The sequence below is a fragment of the Polypterus senegalus genome, chromosome 7, assembly GCF_016835505.1.
Source record: "Polypterus senegalus isolate Bchr_013 chromosome 7, ASM1683550v1, whole genome shotgun sequence".
Lineage (NCBI taxonomy): Eukaryota > Metazoa > Chordata > Cladistia > Polypteriformes > Polypteridae > Polypterus > Polypterus senegalus.
The window spans coordinates 55,771,475-55,796,506 of NC_053160.1; the positions used below are offsets into that span (position 1 = coordinate 55,771,475).

The 25,032-nt window shown below is 37.1% G+C and overlaps 1 protein-coding gene across 4 annotated transcripts in view; it reads right to left on the reverse strand.

Annotated features, from left to right (window-relative positions):
- erbin (erbb2 interacting protein) overlaps positions 1-25,032 on the reverse strand; it is a 313,904-nt gene that overhangs the window by 141,331 nt on the left and 147,541 nt on the right. For all 4 annotated transcript variants that reach the window (XM_039758666.1, XM_039758665.1, XM_039758667.1 and 1 more), the window contains one exon: positions 21,315-21,512. In XM_039758666.1, the coding sequence (XP_039614600.1) occupies positions 21,315-21,503 (189 nt within the window). In that variant the 5' untranslated portion in view covers positions 21,504-21,512. The remainder of the gene's footprint in view (positions 1-21,314; positions 21,513-25,032) is intronic.

Below are 25,032 nucleotides of genomic sequence, written 5' to 3' on the forward strand. Positions count from 1 at the left end.
ATACCCATTTCCTTTATCATTCCAACCGTACCCCCATTAACATGTCTATCGAGGTGATCACCATCGATCAAACAACTGTCACTTACTGAGTGCTTTCCATGCCCGGAGATGGCCCCTACCTTTTCCATTCTCTTTGGTACATATTGCACGGCCATATCAGGCTCACTCTTGATATCCAGAGGAACATTGTGTCTTATGTATTGAATGACTGGGACAGGTTCAAGGTGTGGACTGATGACGGTACAGGAGATAATTATACTACACAGGAGCACTATAAGAGTGAAATGCTTAAGCCCTTCACCTATGCATCTGCATGTGAGTTGATGGCTGCCGCTGAATTGTTTGGTTGTCGCTTTCAAGTGTACCGAAATGGCCAAATATTTTACACCTTTCGACAACCGCCAATGCCTCTTAAACATCTTAGATTCACAGGTGACGATTTCAGTAGTGGAAACTTTGATGTTTATGAATGTTTAAACTCTCAAAAGCTGGATGTGAAGTTATCGATGAAACTGGTTGTATACTTACAACGCTTGACAGACGCTGAATGTCACTTCAACACAAGTCCTACAAATACTGTTGTAATTGAAACAAACCATGAAACTCAAACCAATTATGACAGCAGCAATCCAAGCTGTGAGATTTGAGTCAAGATTGCTTTTCACATGGCCAACTGTACATTGCATGCTTAAGAGTAAGCTCAGCACACAGCTTGGTCATATTACAAACGGAGGGCCGAACTCAAAATGTGGTATACAAAGAGATCCTTAACAAATAATTATTGGTATATTTTCCCTCAGTTTAAAAAGGTTTAATTTTCTTCTTAAGAAAACTTTTAGGGCAGTACTTCGCCGCTGCGAAGCGCGGGTATTTTGCTAGTTATATTATAAAAACGTACATTTGATTTGAGTCTCTAACAATTCAACGAAGCAAGTATGCTTTTAATCAAGAATAGAACGGAAAAAAAAAATCTCACAAAAATTTGAGTCTTAACAGCCTGTGTAAAGTTTTGGTACTTGTAAAAGTCAGGTTTTTTTTTTTTTTATTCAGTTTTATTCCCTCAGTAACATTCACGCCCCCAAACCCCAAATACCATATCTGGCATCGTTAGTTATCAAATAAAGATATGGTATAATAAAACAAGTGTGCTTTTATAAGCAAATTATTCTTGAATAAAAGCACACTTGTTTCGTTCCACACAGCCAAAAAACTAAGGTGCATATTTATTATATTATGACATAACAAAAGACAACTAAAACAGTTAAGGCAGGATGCAGGTGGTAAACCTTATTTAACAGAGAAGATCACTGATGGATGAAAATGAAATTAGTACAGATTTGTGAAAGGAGTAGGACAGAACGGGAAGACATGGAGGAATATAAGTGGATGATGATATAGCACTACCAGTTATTTAGGGTTTTAATTTTGTCATAGAAAATGTAAATGAATTTTTCACAAACTCCCATGGAAGAACTGATAAAAGTGCAAGATGTAAGGCTTCTTAACAACAGAGAACAAAATCTCTTGATTATTGACAGGAATCTCAATCATCTCTGTCATAATTCTCAGTTTTGGCTCCTGTTAGTGTATCTCTGTAAGCCCTTTGATGGGGATAGAAAGCCTGGGCATTCATCATAAGACCAGCCTTATTGCCAGTTTCTCAAGGCACTGGGCTACATAATTTCACGGAACACAACTACAGTGTACTAAAGAGCAGAAAACTTGATAGGGACCCCTCTGTGTTTTAAAAGGGCTAATTCATCTAAGACTAAATGAAAGGATGAGTTATATCAGCCACTGAGATTATTAATTGTGGCTATTAAGGGCAAAGACGAAGACAGAAGAAAAATGAAGAGGTACAGATAATTTTAAGATTTCTGAAAGAAATGTAACTTTAATGGTTAAAGACAGGTAGAGACACTAGAGATGTACAAATGCTGCCTTATGATATGATAGGCCTAAATCAGTGTTGCCAAAAAATAAGCCAGATGTGCAAAACTATGTCCATTAAGAGACCTAAGAGTGTGCAGAAAAATTAACATACTGAACTAAAGTCAAAACACCCTAGAAGGGATAGGAATTAATTTGTAAAATTACATAGATGAATATCAACGTAGATATTACTAGGTTTGGGAAATAGCATTTAACAGAATTTGTAATTCAGTGAGATTGCTTAAGAAAATTTCACTGCATTTTAAAGGAAAAAAAAAAAGAATTATGAACAGGATAGGGTAAAACTCTGCAAACAGTTTTAGATCCAAACAGTTAAAGAACAAAGGGTGTTCAATGGGCAGTGGTTTAATATTCTGTTCAGCTCTAACAATTGCAGTTAGACCACTTTCCTGACCTGAGACAAGCTAAAAGCAGCTACAAAGTAAACATAACCAGATGGAGTCTCCTTATTTAGAGATTCAAAGTCATTTGGACATTATCTTACTTCAGTTGAGCAGAAGAAGTGTATGGTTCGCCTTATTATGTACTTTTCATACTATGCTTAGTTGAAACATGCTAATAACCTAATCACTTGCTTATCTAAATAAGGACTCTCCCACAATGCTTTATCACTGACACACCCTGCATTAAAATCTATATCTGGAGTTTCACTGAAAACAGCATATATTTGCCACATTTACATGCACTACAATAACCTGATTATTCACAGAAACCCAATTTCTAAAATGCCATGTAATCCCTTATTTTGATTAAGGAAATCGGGTAGTTGGCCTCAGAGAAACCTGATTAAAAGAGGTAGATTTCTCTGCAAATAATCCATTTATGTGATCATGCAACCCCTTTATCGGTTATTGTTAAAGATTGTGTAGTCTGCACATGTCCATTGCACTCTGTCAGCCTGCACATGTATTTGCTCTGCACATACTTTCAGCAGCAGTGGGTAGAAGCTTTCACAAAATACTTTTCCAGAAGCAAATGTTTGGGCGATCACATTATTCCTTCTCCTGGCTATATTAATCTGTTTTTGCATTTCAGAAATCGCTAAACTTGTGATGATGAGCCGAATGTACAATGCTAAACTCAGCAACACAATCTCGAAAGTAGCGTGGTAACCTGTTAAAAGTAACAAGTAACCTAATGCAATACTAGGGCTGTTCGATATAACGATATATATCGGATGACAATATGAAAACGCCTATCGCTGCACATTACGCTATAGTTTGTTTCGTGGTGTCGCAAAATAAACTGTTTAAGGCAATATTTTTTTCATTGTTTTGATGGCCACCACGTGGATGCAGACACACTAGCATGGCTGATGAAGACGAGGCAACACCAGGTAGCTCCACACAGAAGGACCTTGTTCCTAAACGAGGGGCTACCTCTGTAGTATGGAGATGGTTTGGATTTGAAGAGTCTGACACGGACCAGAAAACAGTACTGTGCAAATTATGCTGCAAACCGATCGCTACCACAGACCCCAACACGACAAACCTCTTCTGCCACCTCCGCAAAAAGCACGTGAGCGAGCATGCAGAGAGTTTACAACTGAGAGGCAGGCCACGTAGGATATTACAGTTGTAAAGGTAGTATTTAAACGAGCATGTTAAAAGCTTGGAAGATTAATTGCTACCAAAACAATTTGCTTAAGGCATAATTTTCCCTGCAGCGTTTGCTGTCAGCGTTAATCTTGTTAAAATTACTGTAGCATCTTCCAAACGTAATGACGATCCGAGACGGTCACTTGTTTAGTTCCCTCTTTATTAAACACAAACAAAAAAAAATGGTTGCTGTTGGCCACAACCACGCCGAACAGACAGCAATCCAAAAACAAACTCTCTTAGCTAGGGGTGACAAGATCGTCGTCCACTCCTCCTTTTTCACAGCGCTTTACCCCTCCCCACCCCTCCGGAACCACCTTTACCTTCCACTCTATTACAGTCCATCAGAAATAACAGAGACAACAGAATAAATAACTGAGAGGGATGTAAATCACAGAACACAAACTGCAGAACAGAACGCTACATTACGTTTACGCCACAACTGCATTAACGGAAATCTCCGTTAACGAGTTACGCGGATCGCCCGTGCTTGGGGCTGGACGGCATCAACACGTTAGCGCCGTCCAGTCCCACGCACGGGGCGATCAGCTGTAACTCATTAACGGAGATTTGCCACACTACGATGTGCAAATTAACATTTTACTAGAATGTAGCCTAAAAAATATTATATTTAATATTATATATTTAATATAATTTTGTCGTAAGCCTTATTGCTGCTACAGTTTGAAGTACAATGTTTACATTTGGTTTTGACAGTTGTTAGACTTGTATTTATTTTGTTTAAAGGGTTTATTGGCCTTATATAGTTTAGTTGTTAGTGCTTTGATCCTTTTATATTTAATATATGTTGTGAGAGTTATTGCTGCTACAGTTCACATTTTGTTTATGTCAGGCATTTTATATAGCAGTATTTTATATTGGGCCTTTAGTAATTTCCATCCATCCATTTTCTAACCCGCTGAATCCGAATACAGGGTCACGGGGGTCTGCTGGAGCCAATCCCAGCCAACACAGGGCACAAGGCAGGAAACAATCCTGGGCAGGGTGCCAACCAACCCCAGGACACACACAAACATACCCACACACCAAGCACACACTAGGGCCAATTTAGAATTGCCAATCCACCTAACCTGCATGTCTTTGGATTGTGGGAGGAAACCGAGCGCCCGGAGGAAACCCACGCAGACACGTGTGCCTTTAGTAATTTGTTTTTGAAAAGTGTTTTATATTTGATACATTAACATTTTATGTTTACATTCTAAGTCAAACATTTGCTCAAATGTTCTAAATAAAAGAACAGAAATAATTACAAGTTGAGTACTTCTCATTTTTAATTTTTTTAATTTAAATGAAAAAAAAGGAGTGGTGATTATATAAACTATTCACTGAATACAAAGAAAATGTACTATATCGTGATATCGGGATATGAAATGAAATATCGGGATATAAGATTTTGGTCATATCGCACAGCCCTATGCAATACTGAAGTAAAAATACATACATTATTACTACTTCATCAGAATTGGATATATGGTAATAAGCAGAGTCCTTTGCACTGCTCAATTGCACAGCCAAGCAGAAAAAGTGTGATGTGTGTATTCTGGTAAAAGAAACCTATAAAAAAAAAAAGCGTAAATTTGACTAAACATATTTATAAAAACACAAAGAAATTATCACAGGTGTCATGCTTACTTTCTGATTAATAGTGACTGATGACAAAATGAAACTCTTTTTGGCAGAGTTTAATAATGTTTGATTACTCTGACAGAGGAGAATTCTTGAAAATTACTTGCCCATGTAAATGTGGATTTAAAAAAAAAAAAAAAACCCACAGGTTTCTGTCTTAACTGGGAATATTACCATAATTCAGTTATGTGTGTACACTGATTGATACACTTGCAAACAAAACCCTGAGCAGAATAGGATACTAGTGCTAATATGCTTCATAGAAAGAGCTATGCAACACACCCCTATGTCCTGTGAATGTACTTCTAATATCACAGTATGTCAAAAGAAGTAAAGAGTGTTCCCAACCACTTGTTCTGGACAAAGAATTTAATCATTTAATATTAAGAAGTGTATAAAAAAAGTACTTTGGGAGTACAAATCAAAGCCTTATCTGGGGAACAATCTGGGATCCCAGGGCTCATCACAGAACTGCAAAAATTACAAAACAGAAAACCACAACTCTATCTAATAATTAACTTTTGGGCAAAAAGGTTACTGTTAAATTCAAATTACAAACTATTAGTTACTAAGCAAATAAATGTGGAGGTACAGTTGGGGCTATAAATATTTGGACAGAAACATGTTTTTCTAATTTTGGTTCTGTACATTACAACAATGAATTTTAAATGAAACAACTCAGATGCAGTTGAAGTGCAGACCTTCAGCTTTAATTCAGTGGGGTGAACAAAACGATTGCATAAAAATGTGAGGGAACTAAAGTATTTGTTTAACACAATCCCTTCATTTCAGGGACTCAAAAGTAATTGGACAACTTAAATAACTGGAAATAAAATGTTAATTTCTAATACTTGGTTGAAAACCCTTTGCTGGCAATGACAGCCTTAAGTCTTGAACTCATGGACATCACCAGATGCTGGGTTTCCTCCATTTTAATGCTCTGCCAGGCCTTTACTACAGCGGCTTTCAGTTGCTGTTTGTTTGTGGGCCTTTCTGTCCGAAGTTTAGTCTTCAACAAGTGAAATGCATGCTCAATTGGGTTAAGATAAGGCGACAGACTTGGTCATTCAAAAATTTTCCACTTCTTTAGTTTAATAAACTCCTGGGTTGCTTTGGCTGTATGTTTTTGGTCATTGTCCATCTGTATCATGAAACGCCGGCCAATCAATTTGACTGCATTTAGTTGGATTTGAGCAGACAGTACAGTGATCCCTCGCTATATTGCGCTTCGACTTTCGCGGCTTCACTCCATCGCGGATTTTAAATGTAACCATATCTAAATATATATCACTGATTTTTCGCTCGTTCGCGGAGTTCTGCGGACAATGGGTCTTTTAATTTATGGTACATGCTTCCTCAGTTTGTTTGCCCAGTTGATTTCATAAAAGGGATGCTATTGGCCAATGGCTGAGAAGCTACCCAAAAAGAGCACGTATTACGTATTAAATAAAACTCCTCAATGATATACGATATGCTTCCCGCGCGGTGCTTCGCACACTTAAAAGCTCTAACAGCCCGTATTGATTTTTGATTGTTTGCTTTTCTCTGTCTCTCTCACTCTCTCTGACATTCTCTGCTCCTGACGGAGGGGGTGTGAGCAGAGGGGCTGTTTGCACAGTGGCTGTTTGCTTAGAAGATAAGGACACTCCTCTAAAAAATGCTGAAAAGACTACCTTCACATTAATCCTTCATGGCGGCTGCTTTACCACGGTGCTTCGCATACATAAAAGCCCAACAGACCTATTGATTTTTGATTGTTTACTTTTCTCTCCCTCTCTCTCTGACATTCTCTGCTCCTGACCCGCACTTTGAAGAGGAAGATAAGTTTGCATTCTTTTAATTGTGAGAAAGAACTGTCATCTCTGTCTTCTCATGGAACACAGTTTAAACTTTTGACTAAAGGGTGTTATTTCATGTCTAGAGGGATCTAATAATGTTAAAAAACGCATTTAGAAGGTCGTAAAAAGGTTTTCAATGCTCTAAGTGCGAAAATATTAGATTTATAAATAAAGAATCCTACTTTGTGGAAATTCATTTATTTGTTTGGAGCGGATTAACCGTGATAAACAAGGGTTTACTGTATAACTGTGCAGAGAATATTTATAAACAGTGTGGAAGAGTTTCTAAGGGCTTAAAATATATAAAAATAACCATACAAACATATGGTTTCTACTTCGCGGATTTTCACCTATCGCGGGGGGTTCTGGAACGCAACCCCCACGATCGAGGAGACATTACTTTATGTCTCTGAACACTTCAGAATTCATTCGGCTGCTTCTGTCCTGTATCACATTATCAATTAACACTAGTGTCCCAGTGCCACTGGCAGCTATGCATGCCCAAGCCATCACACTGCCTCCATGTTTTACAGATGATGTGGTATGCTTTGGATAATGAGCTGTTCCATGCCTTCTCCATACTTTTTTCTTGCCATCATTCTGGTAGAGGTTGATCTTGGTTTCATCTGTCCAAAGAATGTTTTTCCAGAACTGTGCTGGCTTTTTTAGATGTTCTTTAGCAAAGTCCAATCTAGCCTTTCTATTCTTGAGGCTTGTGAGTGGCTTGCACCTTGCAGTGTACCCTCTGTATTTACTTTCATGAAGTCTTCTCTTTATGGTAGACTTGGATATCGATACGCCTACCTCCTGGAGAGTATTGTTCATTTGGTTGGCTGTTGTGAAGGAATTTCACTTCCCCATGGAAATGATTCTGCGATCATCCACCACTGTTGTTTTCCGTGGACATCCAGGGGCCTCATGTATAACGCCGTGCGTGGTATTCGCACTATAACATGGCATAAGCACAAAAGCCAAAATGTGCTTACGCACAGAAGAATCCAGATGCAGGAATCTGTGCATACTCCAACTTCCACGTTCTTCCGCTAAATAAATCGCAGTCAGCGTGAAATGTAACGCTTGTGCACGTGCTTCATGTAACGCCCCAACTCCTCCCAGAATTACGCCTCTTTGAATATGCAAATTAATATAAATCGCCTGTAAGCTCAGCCTTCTGTGAAAAGACAATGGGAAAAGCACGGGGGAAAATAAGAATTTCAGCGAATACCAAGTGGAGGCAAAAAAAAAACCATACTATTTGTTTAATTAAACAGTGGTATAATCAACAAAAGGAAGTTGATCAAGTGACATAGCATGTTGGAGAAACTTGAAAGCTCACGTTCACAAAGTCGCACAGTGCCGTAATTAAAAAAGAAATCACATATCAAAGTCGCCATTAAAAGGCAAGTTGTAGCCCACTGTCTGAGTGTCATATGAAAGCTTATTAGGGTACAGAGAAAAAAGGGCACACAGTGGGGGAAAAAACACGAAATGTCAACTTCAATCTCAAAATTTCCATTTTAATCATGTAGTTTGTGTTGTCATTAAAGTAGAAAATCATAAACTTCATCTTAAAATCGTTTAATTAACCAGTTTCTCAAATCACATCGTAATTAAAGTATAGCATGTTAAATGCTTTGTTTTGTATGTGATCTTCTATGTGCTCTGTGTGTGTAAATAACTACTTGCTTCTTAAACTGGCTCTCTTCCTCCAACAGGACACAGCATCCATTACATTCATGATATTATAGCTCTCTGAATAACTAAAATACTGAGATGTTTATGTAATATCATATTCATGATGATAGGAGTTAACGCACGTTATTAAACATGGGCTTCAGAGCGCAGTGATTGTGCGCGACCTTTGATGAAATTATGTATTGCAGCTGTACTCATAGGCGGCTCAGCTCTAGGCTTGTGGCGGCCCTGGGCAGAGAAAGAATCGGTGGCCCCTTCGCCCACCAATATCAATATGGTATCTTATGCACGGTGGATGGCCACGTCCGTTGCAGACACTGCATTGCCGCCTCGTGCTCATGACACAAGCGTTTAACTTTTGTCGTAATTTGCCGCTGCGTTTTTAGCGGTGTCGTTATTTTCTCTTTCTGTTTTATATTCAACTAGCAAAACACCCGCGCTTCGCAGCACAGAAGAAGTGTGTTAAAGAAGTTATGAAAAAGAAAAAATTTTAAAAAATAACGTAACATTTGCTTTCTATTCCGTTTGCATAAGCACAGTCCTTCACCAGCAATTATTTAATGTTAGCTCAGACCCGGCACTTAAAAGTTTCTGTCGCACTTTTGCTGAGTTTGTGCCAAACACTATTCTATCCCTGACCATCTCATTTTCGTTTGCATAAGCACAGTCCTTCACCAGCAATTTTAACTTAGTTACAAAGTGATCAAATGTCTCGTTTATACCCTGCGTCCTCTCATTAAACTTGTATCTCGCGAATATTGTATTCGTCTTAGGCATGACAAACGCCAGCGGCAGCGTGTCTATGAACTTAATTTAAAGTAAAGCTTTACACCTTGCTTTCCTATTCATTTGCATAAGCACAGTCCTTCACCCGCAAGTTTAACTCCGTTACAGCAATTTTATCTCCGTTAGAAAGTGATCCAAAGTCTTGTTTATACCTCGTGTCTTCTCATTAAACTTGTATCTCACGAATATCGTATTCGTCGTAGGCATGACAAACGCCAGCGTGTCTATAAACTTAATTTAAACTTAAGGTTTACACCGTGCTTTGTTTCCGCAGTAGCTGAACTTATGCTTCTATGCAACACTTGCTTCATATTCTTTTGCTGCCTTCTCAATTGTGTAATACGTTTTTTGTTCAGCGCTGTTTGGAGCTCTTCCTTGTTCTCTACGTACTGCGTTCACAGTCAGTTCACGTGATCCGCTCTCTTGTGTGATCTTGAGATGTCCAGGGCTTTATTTAATGTTAGCTAAGACCTGGCACTTAAGTTTCTCTCGCACTTTCACTGAGTTTGTGCCAAACACTAGACCATCTCATCTTCGTTTGCATAAGCAAAGTCCTTCACCCGTCCCGCATCATCACGCCTCCCATGGCGACCGAGCTGCAGGCTATGGCCATATATATGGTCTAAAGTAGGTTCCAGTTATGACCGTTACGCGTAAAATTTCGAAATGAAACCTGCCTAACTTTTGTAAGCTGTAAGGAATGAGCCTTGCAAATTTCAGCCTTCTACCTGTAAGTGAGTGAGTGAGTGAGGTCAGTTAGTGCTTTGCCTTTTATTAGTATAGATATATACTGGCATGGCCGCTCCTGCAGTCCTTGCTTTTCTTTCTCCAAGTAACCGATCACCACACAATCAGCTCTGTAATAGACGTTAAGCCATCTGTAAGCTTAGAGCACAGATTCTTCAAAACGTTTAAGGAACATTAAAATATCTTCGTAGTACATGTTTAATTATTTCATCCTTTACGCCAGTCCCAGTGAAGAATACAGATTATTTAAATGAAGTTATAGTTTTATCTGTATAATAAAATAAAACATATTTTGCTGCATTTAATCTTAAAAATGATATCATCATCATATGTAAATACACGCTTTATAAAGTGCCGCAGGTTGTGTAATATTATAACTGTAGTGCAAGTTTACAGTGAGGTAATTGTACTTATAAGTACAAACAGTTCTACAAGGAGCACTTGATTGAGTGCGTTTGAAGTTCTTGGGATGAAACTGTTTTTGAACCGCGAGGTCCGTACAGGAAAGGCTTTGAAACGTTTTGCTGTGGCTGAGGTAGCGTGTGCTTGAAGCTGTATAACGATAATTCTCTTTCCGATCAGCTGGTGCTGTGATTCACACTCAGATACAGTGATATAAATACTCCGAGTGGTGCAGTGAGAGTAATATGGAAAAAGATGATCCGCTGTGGCAACTCCTAACGGGAGCAGCTGAAAGAAGAAGGTGCAGTTAGAGTAACAACGCTAAAGCAGTTATGGTATTTGGAATACTATTATACCATTATATTGTTACAAGTTAATTCCAATCAGATGCATTACACTGATAAACAATATGCGGTTAGTTTCAGTGTATTTATAAAGCCGCGTCAGGAAAATAAGTAGTAACCACACAGGAACAGTAGCATTGCTTTGACGCTGTCTGCAAAACCGAGCAGAGAACTTGCGTATGACAAGGTACGAGGTACCGTGGAAAAGTGTAGGTTTTATACATCGCAATTTGAACGTGGAAAAGTTCTTGCGCAATATTTCTGTGCGTACGCACCATTTATACATGAGGCCCCAGGTTTTTTTGCGTTGCTGAGTTCACCAGTACTTGCTTGCTTTCTTTCTCAGGATGTACCAAACTGTAGATTTTGCCACTCGTAATACTGTAGCAATCTCTCAGATTTTTTTTTCCTGTTTTCGCAGCTTAAGGATGGCTTCTTTCACCTGCATGGAGAGCTCCTTTGACCGCATGTTGTCTGTTCACAGCAAAATCTTCCACATGCAAGCACCACACCTTAAATCAACTCCAGGCTTTTTATCTGCTTAATTGATAATGACGGACTTGCCCACACCTGCCCATGAAATAGCCTTTGAGTCAATTGTCCAATTACTTTTGAGCCACAGAAATGAAGGGATTGTGTAAAAAAATTCTTTAGTTGCCTCACATTTTTATGCAATCGTTTTGTTCACCCCACTGTATTAAAGCTGAAAGTCTGCTCTTCAACTGCATCTGAGTTGTTTCATTTAAAATTCATTGTGGTAATGTACAGAACAAAAATTAGAAATAAAGTTGTCTCTGTCCAAATATTTATGGACCTAACTGTATATTTGAGTGTATAATTTGTAAATGCAATATAAGCCACCCATACGCCCAAAATAATCACTTAATCTTACCATATCCTAGGGCTGGGCAATAAAACAGTAAAGACAATTATCGCAAAATAACTTTTCCTTGAAATAAATATAACGAATGATTGATAGAAAGTCAATAGAACTTATTTCATCCATGTTTTGACAGACAAAATGAAAAAACAATGATAACGACAGTAGTACCACGCTGAATCCATCATGTATAAAAGAGTTACAGCCATGTCAGGTTAGGCTGACGCACACAGTACTGAGCCTAGTAGCAGCAGCACACGTGCTAATGTTTGGGCTGCACTAGCCATGAACTATAGAGTGAAACTGCACTTGTAAATGCGCTCAAAATATCACTCGCACTTACAAGATGCATTTTCCTTACACTCCGACATTTGGCAGTAATCTAACTCCACAGAAGGGAATCTATTCCCGGGAGCCCGGGATTCCCGGACATTTTTCATTCCAAAACTGCTGTAATTCCTGGGTGAACGGGAACGGCCAAGCTCGCATATATAGCATGCAAAAGTGTAAAAATCGATCAAGTAATAACAGAGTTATAGTTGAAAATAATAAAGGTGCACCGTTTTTTGGCCCACGGTGTAGTGTGTTGCTGATTAATTCAGTCAATAACAGACCAGCAGCAGTCAGTCTCCCAGCTCCCACTAAGACTGAGCACAGTGGAGGGGGAGGAGTCTTCACTCTGCAGCTCACGAATGTCGGGACGGGGCAGACTTAATTGACGTTTGTGGCACGTGCTGTTGACATACAGGCTGGTGTCAAGTTTCCAACTGGAGCACAGCTTGGGTCCAGTCAGCAGTAGGAACATCAGTTCTTTGTGTTGAAAGCTTCGTACGAATGGCTGAGTTTGTCAAGTTTAAAAACAACGGAGTTTGGCAGCATTTTTTGAGCGAAAAGCTAGGCCAGTCGGCTGAGTGTAAACTGATTAAAACTATTTTGAAAACAGCTGGCGGCTCAACAATGGGATTACATGAGCATATGAGAAGAGTTCATCAAATAACTTATGAAACGAAAACCAGAGGATGATGACGATACACCAACGACGTCCAAGCGCATTAGCAGTGGGGCCAATGATGAAATATCTGCAGAACAAGAACGAAAGTACATTGCAGGCAGTATTAGCACGAATGATGGCTCAAGATGGACTTCTGTTCTGAATATTTGTTTCGTCAGCTGATTTACGCAAAGCACTGTCCGCACTTGGTTTCGCAAATTTGCCAAATTCTGCTGAAACTGTGAAGCATCTGGTAATGGATCACGGTCAAACGATCCGATTGCTGGTAATTGGTCTTCTGCTAGACTGCAGGACAAGGTGGAATAGTCTGGTTGATATGTTGAGTAGATTTCTGCAATTGCGGAGTCCAATACAAAAGGCACTGATTGATCTGTGGCAACAGTTACACTTAACTGACGTCGACTTCACAGTTATCAGTGAAATGGTGTCCAGTTTGGAACCATTGAAGCTTGTAGTTAATGCACTGTGCAGGCGTGAAACGAATCTGATCAGTGCAGAAGCGCTCTGAAGTTCTGCAATGTCCAGCTACAGAAGCAGAGCTCAGAACTTGCAAAGACTCTGGCAGATGTTCTTGAGTCTAGAATAAACGACAGACAAGGATTACATGCTGCTGTTCTCCAGTATCTGCATACAGCTTCTGCACGAAAGACGGCTACTACAGACATGTTCTCAGTACCATCTAATGACGTCATCCGAAAATTCCTTCGTCGTCTGGTAACACAACTTGGACAGACTGACAGCAGTAGTTCGGCTGCAACATACACAACACCAGAAGAAACTGACGCCACTGCTGCAGTTTGCACTTCATCAGACAACAGCTTTGAACAGCAACTTGAAATTGCAATGCGTCAGTCTGTTACATCCACATTATCTGTGCCAAGAAACTTGCCATCACAGAATGTTGATAAGAAACTGGATGCTTCAGTAAAAGCTGAAATGGCGGTGTTTCAGAGCAATGGCAAGCAAGGGCGTTGTTTAGAACAAGTGTATCAGTATCTGATGACTGTGTCACCTACTTCAGTGAAGGCAGTGAGTGCTTTCTCAGTGGCTGGCTTACTCTGCACGAAGGTGTGCTCTTGCCTGGACGACCGCACGCTGGACATGTTGTGTTTTCTACGCTCTTATTATCGCAACTAACTAGATACATGTACTTATATGACAGCATGAACTGCTTGTAGAGAAGGTTAGTCTTTTATCGTTGTCAACATATTACAGTAGCTTTATTAAAAATAAGTATCGGTCGTTCTAAAACTGTTCACATGTGAGATGCCCGTGCACTGTGTCATTCCTGGGAGCCTGGGATTCCCAGGAATGACATCGGGGATTTCCGAATACCTGGGAATGTATTCCCTACTCCATAGTGCACGGCAGTACATTAGGAGTGGGAGCAAGAGAAAAGGACGCCAGAAACCGTTAAAGAAAATTTGGTGGGGGAAAAAAAAAAATCAGCGTTACTGATGAAAACCTTCAAAAGACACAACCCAAGGATCAAAAGACATTGTTGAAAAGAAGGGTCCAAGGAATTCGGTAGCGTGGAGATATTTTGGTCATTTACAGATCGACAACAAACAGAGTAGCGTGCAGTAAAAACTGTGTTGAAATAATGTTCCCACAGAGACAGGAAATGCCACTAATCTTTTGTGCCAACTGAAACAGTGCCATCCTTCAGAGAACACACAATGCCAAGACTTCACAGTCCTAGACCCAAAGCAAGTGCTGCACTAATGGGAATTTCATGTGCCTTTTTTTTTTTTGCCTTGTAGTAGAAGTCTGCGTGGAACTTTTTTTTTTATACTCATGCCCATGTACTCCTGCAGTACACATCCTGCTTCTGCCTGCTCTTGCATACACTTCGGACTCATTTGTCCAGTTCCCATCCACAGAAACAAAAGTCATCATGCATGGTTGATAAGTCTAACATGATTTTGTACAAGGAGATAGCTAAAGGTTACCCCTTACTGGCCCAGTTGTCCCTTTCATTTTTTTTTTTGCAATGATTCTGATTCATCAGTATTTAATAGAGATCTTCCAATGTAACTTACATAAAAATTTCTGAGCACAAGTTTACCCCTCATTTTCACAGAAAAAAAAAAAAGGCAGCGTAAGCAACATGTCCTGTTAAAGCTTTGTAAGTAGGCAATCAATTACTACTCTATATTATAATAAAGTACCATCTATGTTAATAATTCCTATTCATTCCTACAGAAGGTAAGTGCTGTCACGTACAAGTCGCCAGCTTGTGGAACATATCATTGCCATACATCCACCATCCACACTACCACATAAGGAGACGCAGTCAACTCAGCACATCATCAATCCAGAGTGTCTTATTGGCAGACATTTTATTGATTACATACCACCACCACCAAAAAAAAAAGCAAAATCCAACTCATACCTGTGTAGTGTGCTGTTCAAAAACTGGTAAATGTGGGAAGAAAATCCAATAAGAAACATGTCATTATTGCCCTGACTGTGATGTTGGATTGTGTCTTTTACCAAGCTTTAAGATTTACCACTCAAAGAACTCATTTTAAGATTATATATGGTTTTGGCATCATAGAAGCATTATTATTGTTCATTTCATATCATTATTTTTATTCATCATTACTACTATTATTTGTATCATTATTATAGTTTTGGGATTTAAAACAAAGTAATTTTTCATGCCAAAAAAAACCAAAACTTTTTACATGTTTTTTTTATAGTGAGAAGTCAAGCAAAATGACACCTTATATTGGCTAACTAAAACAATTACAATATGCAAGCTTAAAGAGTCAGCTCAGACACTTTCTTCAAGCATGATGTAATTATTATAAAAAAAATATATTGGTTATATTGGTTAGGCTATATAGTTTAACCTAAAATAGTTAGTCTAATCATACATTCATTTTATTGTACTACCACCATATACAGAGTGGTCCAGATCAAATTATGCAGATCCAGTTCATCTGGATGACTGATTGATGCAGGGATGATTCCAGTTCGGAGAGAAGACGATTCTTCATGTCGTCAGTTCGCACACTTCTTGATGGTCTGGGATTTTTCGGGCGATTTTCTATGTAATAAACTTAAGTTATAGCATAATAAAAATTGCATAAGTAGATCTGGACCACCCTATATATATATATATATATATATATATATATATATATATATATATATACACACACAGTGGGATGCAAAAGTTTGAGCAACCTTGTTAAAAGTCATTATTTTCCTGTATAAATCATTGGTTGTTACGATAAAAAATGTCAGTTAAATATATCATATAGGAGACACACACAGTGATATTTGAGAAGTGAAATGAAGTTTATTGGATTTACAGAAAGTGTGCAATAATTGTTCAAACATCATCAGGCAGGTGCATAAATTTGGGCATCACAAAAAAGAAATGAAATCAATATTTAGTAGATCCACCTTTTGCAGAAATTACAGCCTCTAAACGCTTCCTGTAGGTTCCAATGAGAGTCTGGATTGTGGTTGAAGGTATTTTGGACCATTCCTCTTTACAAAACATCTCTAGTTCATTCAGGTTTGATGGCTTCCGAGCATGGACAGCTCTCTTTAACTCACACCACAGATTTTCAATTATATTCAGGTCTGGGGACTGAGATGGCCATTCCAGAACGTTGTACTTCTTCCTCTGCATGAATGCCTTAGTGGATTTTAAGCAGTGTTTTGATGAAAGATCCAGCCCCAGCACAGCTTCAGCTTTGTCACTGATTCCTGGACATTGGTCTCCAGAATCTGCTGATACTCTGAGTGGAATCCATGTGTCCCTCAACTTTGACAAGATTCCCAGTCCCTGCACTGGCCACACAGCACCACAGCATGATGGAACCACCACCATATTTTACTGTAGGTAGCAGGTGTTTTTCTTGGAATGCGGTGTTCTTTTTCCTCCATGCATAACGCCCTTGTTATGCCCAAATAACTCAATTTTAGTTTCATCAGTCCACAGCACCTTATTCCAAAATGAAGCTGGCTTGTCCAAATGTGCTTGAGCATACCTCAAGCGTCTCTGTTTGTGCTGTGGGCGGAGAAAAGGCTTCCTCTGCATCACTCTCGCATACAGCATCTCCTTGTGTAAAGTGCGAATGGTTGAGCGATGCACAGTGACTCCATCTGCTGCAAGATGATGTTGTAGGTCTTTGGTGCTGGTCTGTGGGTTGACTTTGACTGTTCTCACCATTCGTCGCTTCTGTCTATCCGAAATCTTTCTTGGTCTGCCACTTGAGCCTTAACTTGAACTGAGCCTGTGGTCTTCCATTTCCTCAATATGTTCCTAACTGTGGAAACAGACAGCTTAAATCTCTGGGACAGCTTTCTGTACCCTTCCCCTAAACAATGATGGTGAACAATCTTTGTCTTCAGGTCATTTGAGAGTTGTTTTGTGACCACCATGTTGCTACTCTTCAGAGAACATTAAAGGAGGAGGAAACTTACAATTGACCCCTTAAATACTCTTTCTCATTATAGGATTCACCTGTGTATGTAGGTCAGGGGTCACTGAGCTTACCAAGCCAATTTGAGTTCCAATAATTAGTTCTAAAAGTTTTGGAATCAATAAAATGACAACGGTGCCCAAATTTATGCACCTGCCTGATTTTGTTTGAACAATTATTGCACACTTTCTGTAAATCCAATAAACTTCATTTCACTTCTCAAATATCACTGTGTGTGTCTCCTATATGATATATTTAACTGACATTTTGTATCGTAACAACCAGCGATTTATACAGGAAAATAATGACTATTAACAAGGTTGCCCAAACCTTTGCATCCCACTGTGTGTGTGTGTGTGTGTGTGTGTATATATATATATATATATATATATATATAATATATATATATATATATATATATATATATATATATATATATATATATATATATATATAATATATATATATATATATAATATATATATATATATATATATATATATATATATATATATATATATATATATATATATATATATATATATATATATATATATATATATATATATATATATATATATATATATATATATATATATATATATATATATATATATATATATATATATATATATATATATATATATATATATATATATATATATATATTAGCTCACCTTGAAATAAAAAGACTATAGCGTTATTCTATTTGAATATTATAGAAATGAAAAATGTAATTTATTATTTATCAATGCTCATTTTCACAGATCATACAGGCAAATGATGAAAGTACAATTTCATACATTGGCCAAGCTTGTGTCAGGGTATTTCATTCCTGCTACATCAGCACCATAATAACATCTCCTCCCTGCTGCAGGATACGGTACTCAAAGAACAGAGCAAGCCTGGCACATAAAAACATAAAAATGTTTTACTTCATTTCCATATGGGGCTTTTCAGAAAAACCCAGGAAATGGGTTTTAACTGAATAAAATTAACATTTAATGGTTGCTGTTCTGAGTTCACAACTGGATTTCTAAGTGTCATTATCAATACCATTAATTCTTTTTTGTTTTAGATACTTTGGCATTATTGTCTTTTTAATTTATTTTTAACTGTAATATTTATTTTTTATTTCTATTAAAATTATATTCTCGCTACTACTGGCTTTAGTCTTAGTTTTTATGAACCCTAATAACCCTATTCAGCAGCATTGTAATGAATTAAGGAATTTGTGGTTTTAATCCTCACTTCTGAAAAGTAATAAATATCTTAGTAACAACTCCAAAACCAAAGACCAAATTTTCTGGAGATGTTTGACATTATAAGCTAGCTTTAGTAAAAAATTGAACAATTTTAAAATATAGGTTTATTTTGCTATTCCATTTTTAATGTTAAAATCACCCATAACATGGTAATTTTTCATTTTAGGGATAGCACAGTATTTACACAAAATATAGAGCTGAAAAGAGATTTAACACTATATGAGAACCATTTCTGTGCAACTTATATTTAGGGAGATATAGCCAGTCAATGTCATAATCCCCCCCTACCCAAATGTTCAAACTTTTTTTAGCTTAAAGACATTAGCAAATTTCAGTTCCATGGGTTACTAATTTGACAAACTCAGCATGACACGTTTCGTTAAAATCTGTGACGATGACGTCCACAAGTGTGATCATTTGACTTGGAATTACCCATATGTAAAAGGCACATATTATTCTTGCTAACGATAGGAGCTAACTGATCACTAGATGCCTACCAGGTATATAACTTTGCTATCAGCCCAGTACATTGTATGTAAAGACCTTAAAGAGAAAACTGCAGTACTGCCCTCAATCAGAAGGTGCAATCAACGCAAAAAAGCACAACAGCTCCTGAACAAAGAAAACAATGTGTGCTTAAGATTCTTCCACTTGTGTAGAGAATGCCAACCACGAAAGGACCAAAGCATCACCTACACCAAAATGTAAGCACACCTACTTTGATTTTGATAATTAACTGTAACAATAATTAGGAAAAAGCCACACAATATATTGAAATGTATTGGTTTCAATGTAAAAAGAAGGGAATTAATCTTTATGAAGGATAAGTCTTACAAGTTTCTTCCTAAAACTAGCAGGAAAGTTCAGGGTAGCAACTCACATGCACACAAATGGACACCATGGTGTAGATGCTATATGCTTAATAACTAGCTAAAGAACTTATCCATCTTGACCACATTAATTGAAATATCAGATATCATCACTTACATGTCTTTTGTCTGGGAGAGAAAAAGTTCAACTAATATTTTATGTTTTGTATCATTTGGAATTGCCACTTGTCTCTGTGTGTGTGTGTGTGTGTGTATAATTATATAGATACAGTTTGCACATTTGTATCAAGAAATAGACAAAGGGAGAAAATGATACATTTATCTTAAAATAGTTTTTTATTCCAAAATTTTCAACCAATACCAGAAGTCAACATCAGATGAAAATGATTAGACATACAGAATCAAAGGTTATATAAAGAAAATAAGGAAGGGAGGGATAGATAGGTATGGGGGGTATGGGGAGAGGATTAAAAAGGTGGGGTTCGAGGGGTGCTGTTCATAAAGTCTTAAAATGTGGATGCTCTTCTTTTTAAGCCTGCATATGCTGGGATCATGTTCAAGTGTCTGTTAATGGCATTTTTATTTGATAGACAAAATTCAGCCTGCTCTCTGGCACTTTTAGTATTTGAAATTGCACATGCATATATCAGAGACCATTGGTGCTTCCTTCTGACAGCTTTGAGATGTTCTTGTATACATGTTACTTGCGTTTTAGATGTTCATCCCACATACTGTATATGCTGGGTATGCACTGCATGGTATACTGCATTCCCTGTTTCTGCTGCCTATTTCGTCCTTTTGCTAGTAAAAAGAGTACATACATATTTACACACACATTTTTATGTTATGAATAGATGGTGCCTGGATAATCTGTTGAAAATTAGTCAATCACCACATCCAAATAACAACAGAGAAAGCAAAATTATTTAATGCAGACTTTCAGAAATGTATTAACCTAGTGCATAAATTGTATAGATCTCATCATATGTCTGGCATTCTGGCTGGAAACTGAGATCCTTGGGTAGGCAGAAGTTAAAATCTTCACACTCACTACATTAATTTGGCATACCAGGGTAAGCATCCTACTGTTTTTTTCTAATTGCTTAATTTTAATTATCAAAGGTAACACTGATTATTAAGCAATTAACATCAATCAATCAGTTCTTTTCACATCATGCACATTTCCTACACAACAAATAAAGTGTGAGCAGTATTAGGAAATGTATTCTGCACTGGTGTTCTGCATTGGTTTTCATAACTGATGAATAGCAATATAAAAATGTGCAGACATTAAAACACAATAATGAAGAGTTACTTTCAGCATATCACCTGAATTCCTTGGTCAATGCACCCAGTTTATTAATCTATATACAACATTTATTATTAAAAAGTTTTTTAAAAACTAATGTACTATAGTTAACAATTTGACTGTTCAAAGTAACCCTAAAAATGTACTATTTTTAGCCTTACAGTTGCAGAAAATCCCTGTGCAGGAAAGCACAAGAAATATAAGCAAAGTGTGAAATTATATCTTTTCCTCTTATGACAAAAGTTTGTTTGCTGTACTTACCATCTTTGTTTTCAGCTTTTGTTTTTGCCAGTTATTAAACAAATAATACTGGTAGAATACATATCATTATTTTCTTTAACAAAATGTATGTACCTTTTTCCCCACTATGTACTCTAAAATAATAAAATAAAATGTGTATCTCAGAAATTTTATTTAAAAAAAAATAAATAAAAAGTTGTATCGGCCAAAAACTATTTTTTACTCTTAATTTTTAAAATTTTCCCTGCATTTGCTCATTATATTTAGGTCATTTCATGTTACTAGATGTCTGTCTAAAACAAAACAAAAAATAAAAGTCTTACCTTAGGAAGCTCTTCTATCTGGTTGGCATCTAAATACAGCTCTTCTAAAGTCTTTTCAAAAGTAAAGATCTCTTTGGGCACTTGCTCTAGGCTGCAGTGAGAATAATCCAATTTGGTAATGATTTCTTCTTCCCCCCGTAGGCAGCGACACGGCACCAGCCGTACAAATAAGTTGCGCTTTGTTGTCATTGTCAGGCACTACAAAAACAGAAGAGTAAAAGCTGAGCTAAAACATTTTTTTTTTCATGAATCATTGTTAGATCAACTAACTGTTTCACTAAGTACTGAAAGTAGTTTCACCAGGTTTTATGTTAAACTGATAAACTTTACAAACTATTACTACAAATATCAGGTAAAATGGTGATTAGCTTAATAGTATGACTGACTTTATATAAAAAAAAGTTCACAAATCAAGGATGATGTCTGAATATATAGACATTATAATACATTAAGAATCACTGTAGAGACAAGCTTGACAATATTTAGAATTTCAGACAGAACTTAATGGCTATTGGTTGTTTATAAGGATAAGGGCACCCATTACACTTACAATAATAATCATTTCCAGAAAAAAGGGGGATTGGGGAGTGTGCGAAATTCAAGTTTGGTATTTAGATCAGAAGAAGATGCCATCAGATTGTATCCACTATCAATTATCCACTATAGTGAATTATTCAATTTCAATAGCACATGTTAGCAACCATTCACACTTTTACCTAGTTTTCAAAAAGACTTCCACGATGTTATGTTAATATGCCAGTCAGAATGTGTACATACAAAAATGCACTTGCTTGGTGTAAAAATGGATGCAAAAAGGTAACTGGATATTTACTGCTTTCATGAAGGTTACTTGAATTCGTGCAGCAAAAAGGCTGAACTACGTGTGCACTGTTCTATTTGAGTGTTGTTTGAGTGCTCTGCGAAATCTGAATGCAGCATCTGAGCAATTATGAAGGCACTAGTAAAGTAAAACAATTAGGTAATTGTATGGAGCAAAAGCAAATTTCAAAGTCACATGTTTCAAAGATAAACAGTGAATTTTCTAAACACTTTCTAAATCCTTGTATATGCCAGACAAGGTTTTCTAAACCATTGCTGTGAGGATTCAAGAGACATGTGTATCTGTAAGAACTATTCATTTGAATTACCAGCAAAATTACAGTGGTTTCCAAAATACAGGATTCCAATGTTATTAACAGTTCAGCAAATAATATAGTTGTGTTCAATTATGTTAATCAGTTTCAACGACTTTGTTTTCCTGTCTGTTGAAACAAATCTGTGTCTCTATGTGTACTCATTATGCAATTCTTAATTTGTAAAGTTTGCACTCTTATTTTACCAGAGAAGTTGTTATGGTGCTCTATGCGCAAACAAGCAAAACAAAAAAAAAAAACATTGAATTGAAATTGTATTAGGAAAAAATCCACCAGGCTCTCTAAGTAAAACATGTACAAGCAGCTTCTAAAAAGTCCTTGTTGACATCTTAATCTGACTGATTTGAGCCTGCATGTATTTCATTATTGCTCTGCATAGTTTATAAACAAAACAGAGCAACATGAATACAACATATAGTATTTATTGACAGTGTTAAACTTGATTTGGATATGCTTGGTCAGTCCCAAAATCTCTGCATATAGTAACTCCCTGGTGAACCACTGTGGTATAGTACATTGACCAACTAATACACAACTAAACTGGCCTCTAAAATTGCCCCAATTAATTAATAGGAGCATAAAGAAGTGAAGGACTTCTTTCAGCAAAATTGACATGTGATCCAGAATGTCCAGAAAAATGATAAAGTGGGGCTCATCTACAATTGCCCAATGTACTGTAAACACTATAAAGCAGTTGGTCTCAAAATTGTTAGCATCAGTTCTCATTTGTATATGTGCATGTTCAATGAGGGCCGCACAATAGTAGTGACTCTAATAAAGTCTAGCAGAGACAAACTAATAAAAACTCTCTCCGAAACGACAAACTTTAACAGTAAATACATTAGAAACATTAAAATATGGGGGCATAACTAAAGAAATGTCCTGCATGCTCACTTCTACTCCTAAAAATGATAAACCAAAATAGTTCTGTACAGCTCAATTCATATAATGAAATATTACTTTGCTTGCATGACAAGTTTTTTTTTTTTTAAATGGCAGAACTAGCAGGTTTTAATATTTTTTTCTTCCATTTAACTTTTTGTTTGTCAAAAGCTGGAGTAAATAAGGATAATGTTAATATCAGATCACTTGTTATTTACATTTCTTCTCTAAAGAAACAACTTTTGATTTAAATATCTGCCTCCTGTTGGCAATTTTATTTAACCTAAAGCCTCTCTCTCTCATCTGATAAAGTATTTCTTCCAAAGCCAAGGCAAGGCAAGCCTGAAGAAGGGGCCAGAGTTGCCTCGAAAGCTTGCATATTATAATCCTTTTAGTTAGCCAATAAAAGGTGTCATTTTGCTTGGCTTTTCTCTACATTCATAATGGCTAACACGGTACAACACCCTAGTACTTCAGACATTATTTCAAATACAAAATGGGGAAGGGAGGGAGAAGCTGTAAAATTTATGTTCATGCTATAGTGCAGTGGGCTCTACATATCAGATATTGTTGTTCCATTTAGTCAACTAGACTAAGTAGGCTGAAAGGTCTCCACATAAGCAATGTAAAAATGAACAAACTAAAATATATGTATATTAAGGTTTTAGTTATTGTGAGCACCAGGATAGAAAATTTCTATCACTTTGTAACTTTGTGTCTACTTGAGACTAGGGGTTAGGGAAAAAGTCGTGAGACACTGCAGTTGCTAATGTAAAGGTTGTTTCATCAGAAGTATCAGTGCTTTCGCAGAAGTTGCCTTAACAAACACATTTGGCTCTCTGTGCTCTGCATCACGCAGTCTGTCTGGGAGAACCAGGCAAATGTGAACCCTTTAAGTCACACCCCAACTCCAGCTCCCAATGCTTCATTTAAATGTAGAATGATGAAACTATCATGAACAGACATACGTACACACAAGACAATATAATTGCATTAGTATATTGTGAACCAGGACAGTGCCAGACAGTTTTTAAATCTATGATATCTCTTTGACAGGAATCATTCTAGATAGTTGTGCAATTTTTCCACCTGCTCATTTAAACAGTAACAGGTGCAATGCAGGGGGAAAACTTTGAAATAAACCTTCTCTAATAACCAGCCAAAACCAACAAAAAAAACACACCTCAGTTTTAGGGGATATGTCAAGATCTGTCCAGTTTTTTTCATATATAACTTAACTAATCAGTTTTTTGTAAAGTGTCCAAGACATTAAGTGTTTGATATACCAGGTTTGCATTTTTTAGCTCTCTGACTTCTCGTGAAACTATTTAGAACCACATGTAAGCATGCAAGATGGGTATTACACTCATTACTGAAGATTAAGACAGCATCCAGGTAAACACCAAGTAATGAGGTTTTCTTTCAAAACCTCTTTCTTGCAAATACTTGCTCATCTAGCCGGTAGCATTCTTTAAAAACTCATTTGGATTGTTAGTTTGTTAATTCTTTTGTACTCAGCCAGAGCTGTTTTCAAAGATGAGTTGATAATATGGTATTAGTCCTTATACAGATTTCCTTCTGCTGGGAATCCTCAAATTGCAATTAATAGGGCTCACCTTCCTTCAATTACAAAGCACCCAATCCACTAATATAAGAATCATGAACAGATATCCTAATAAGGA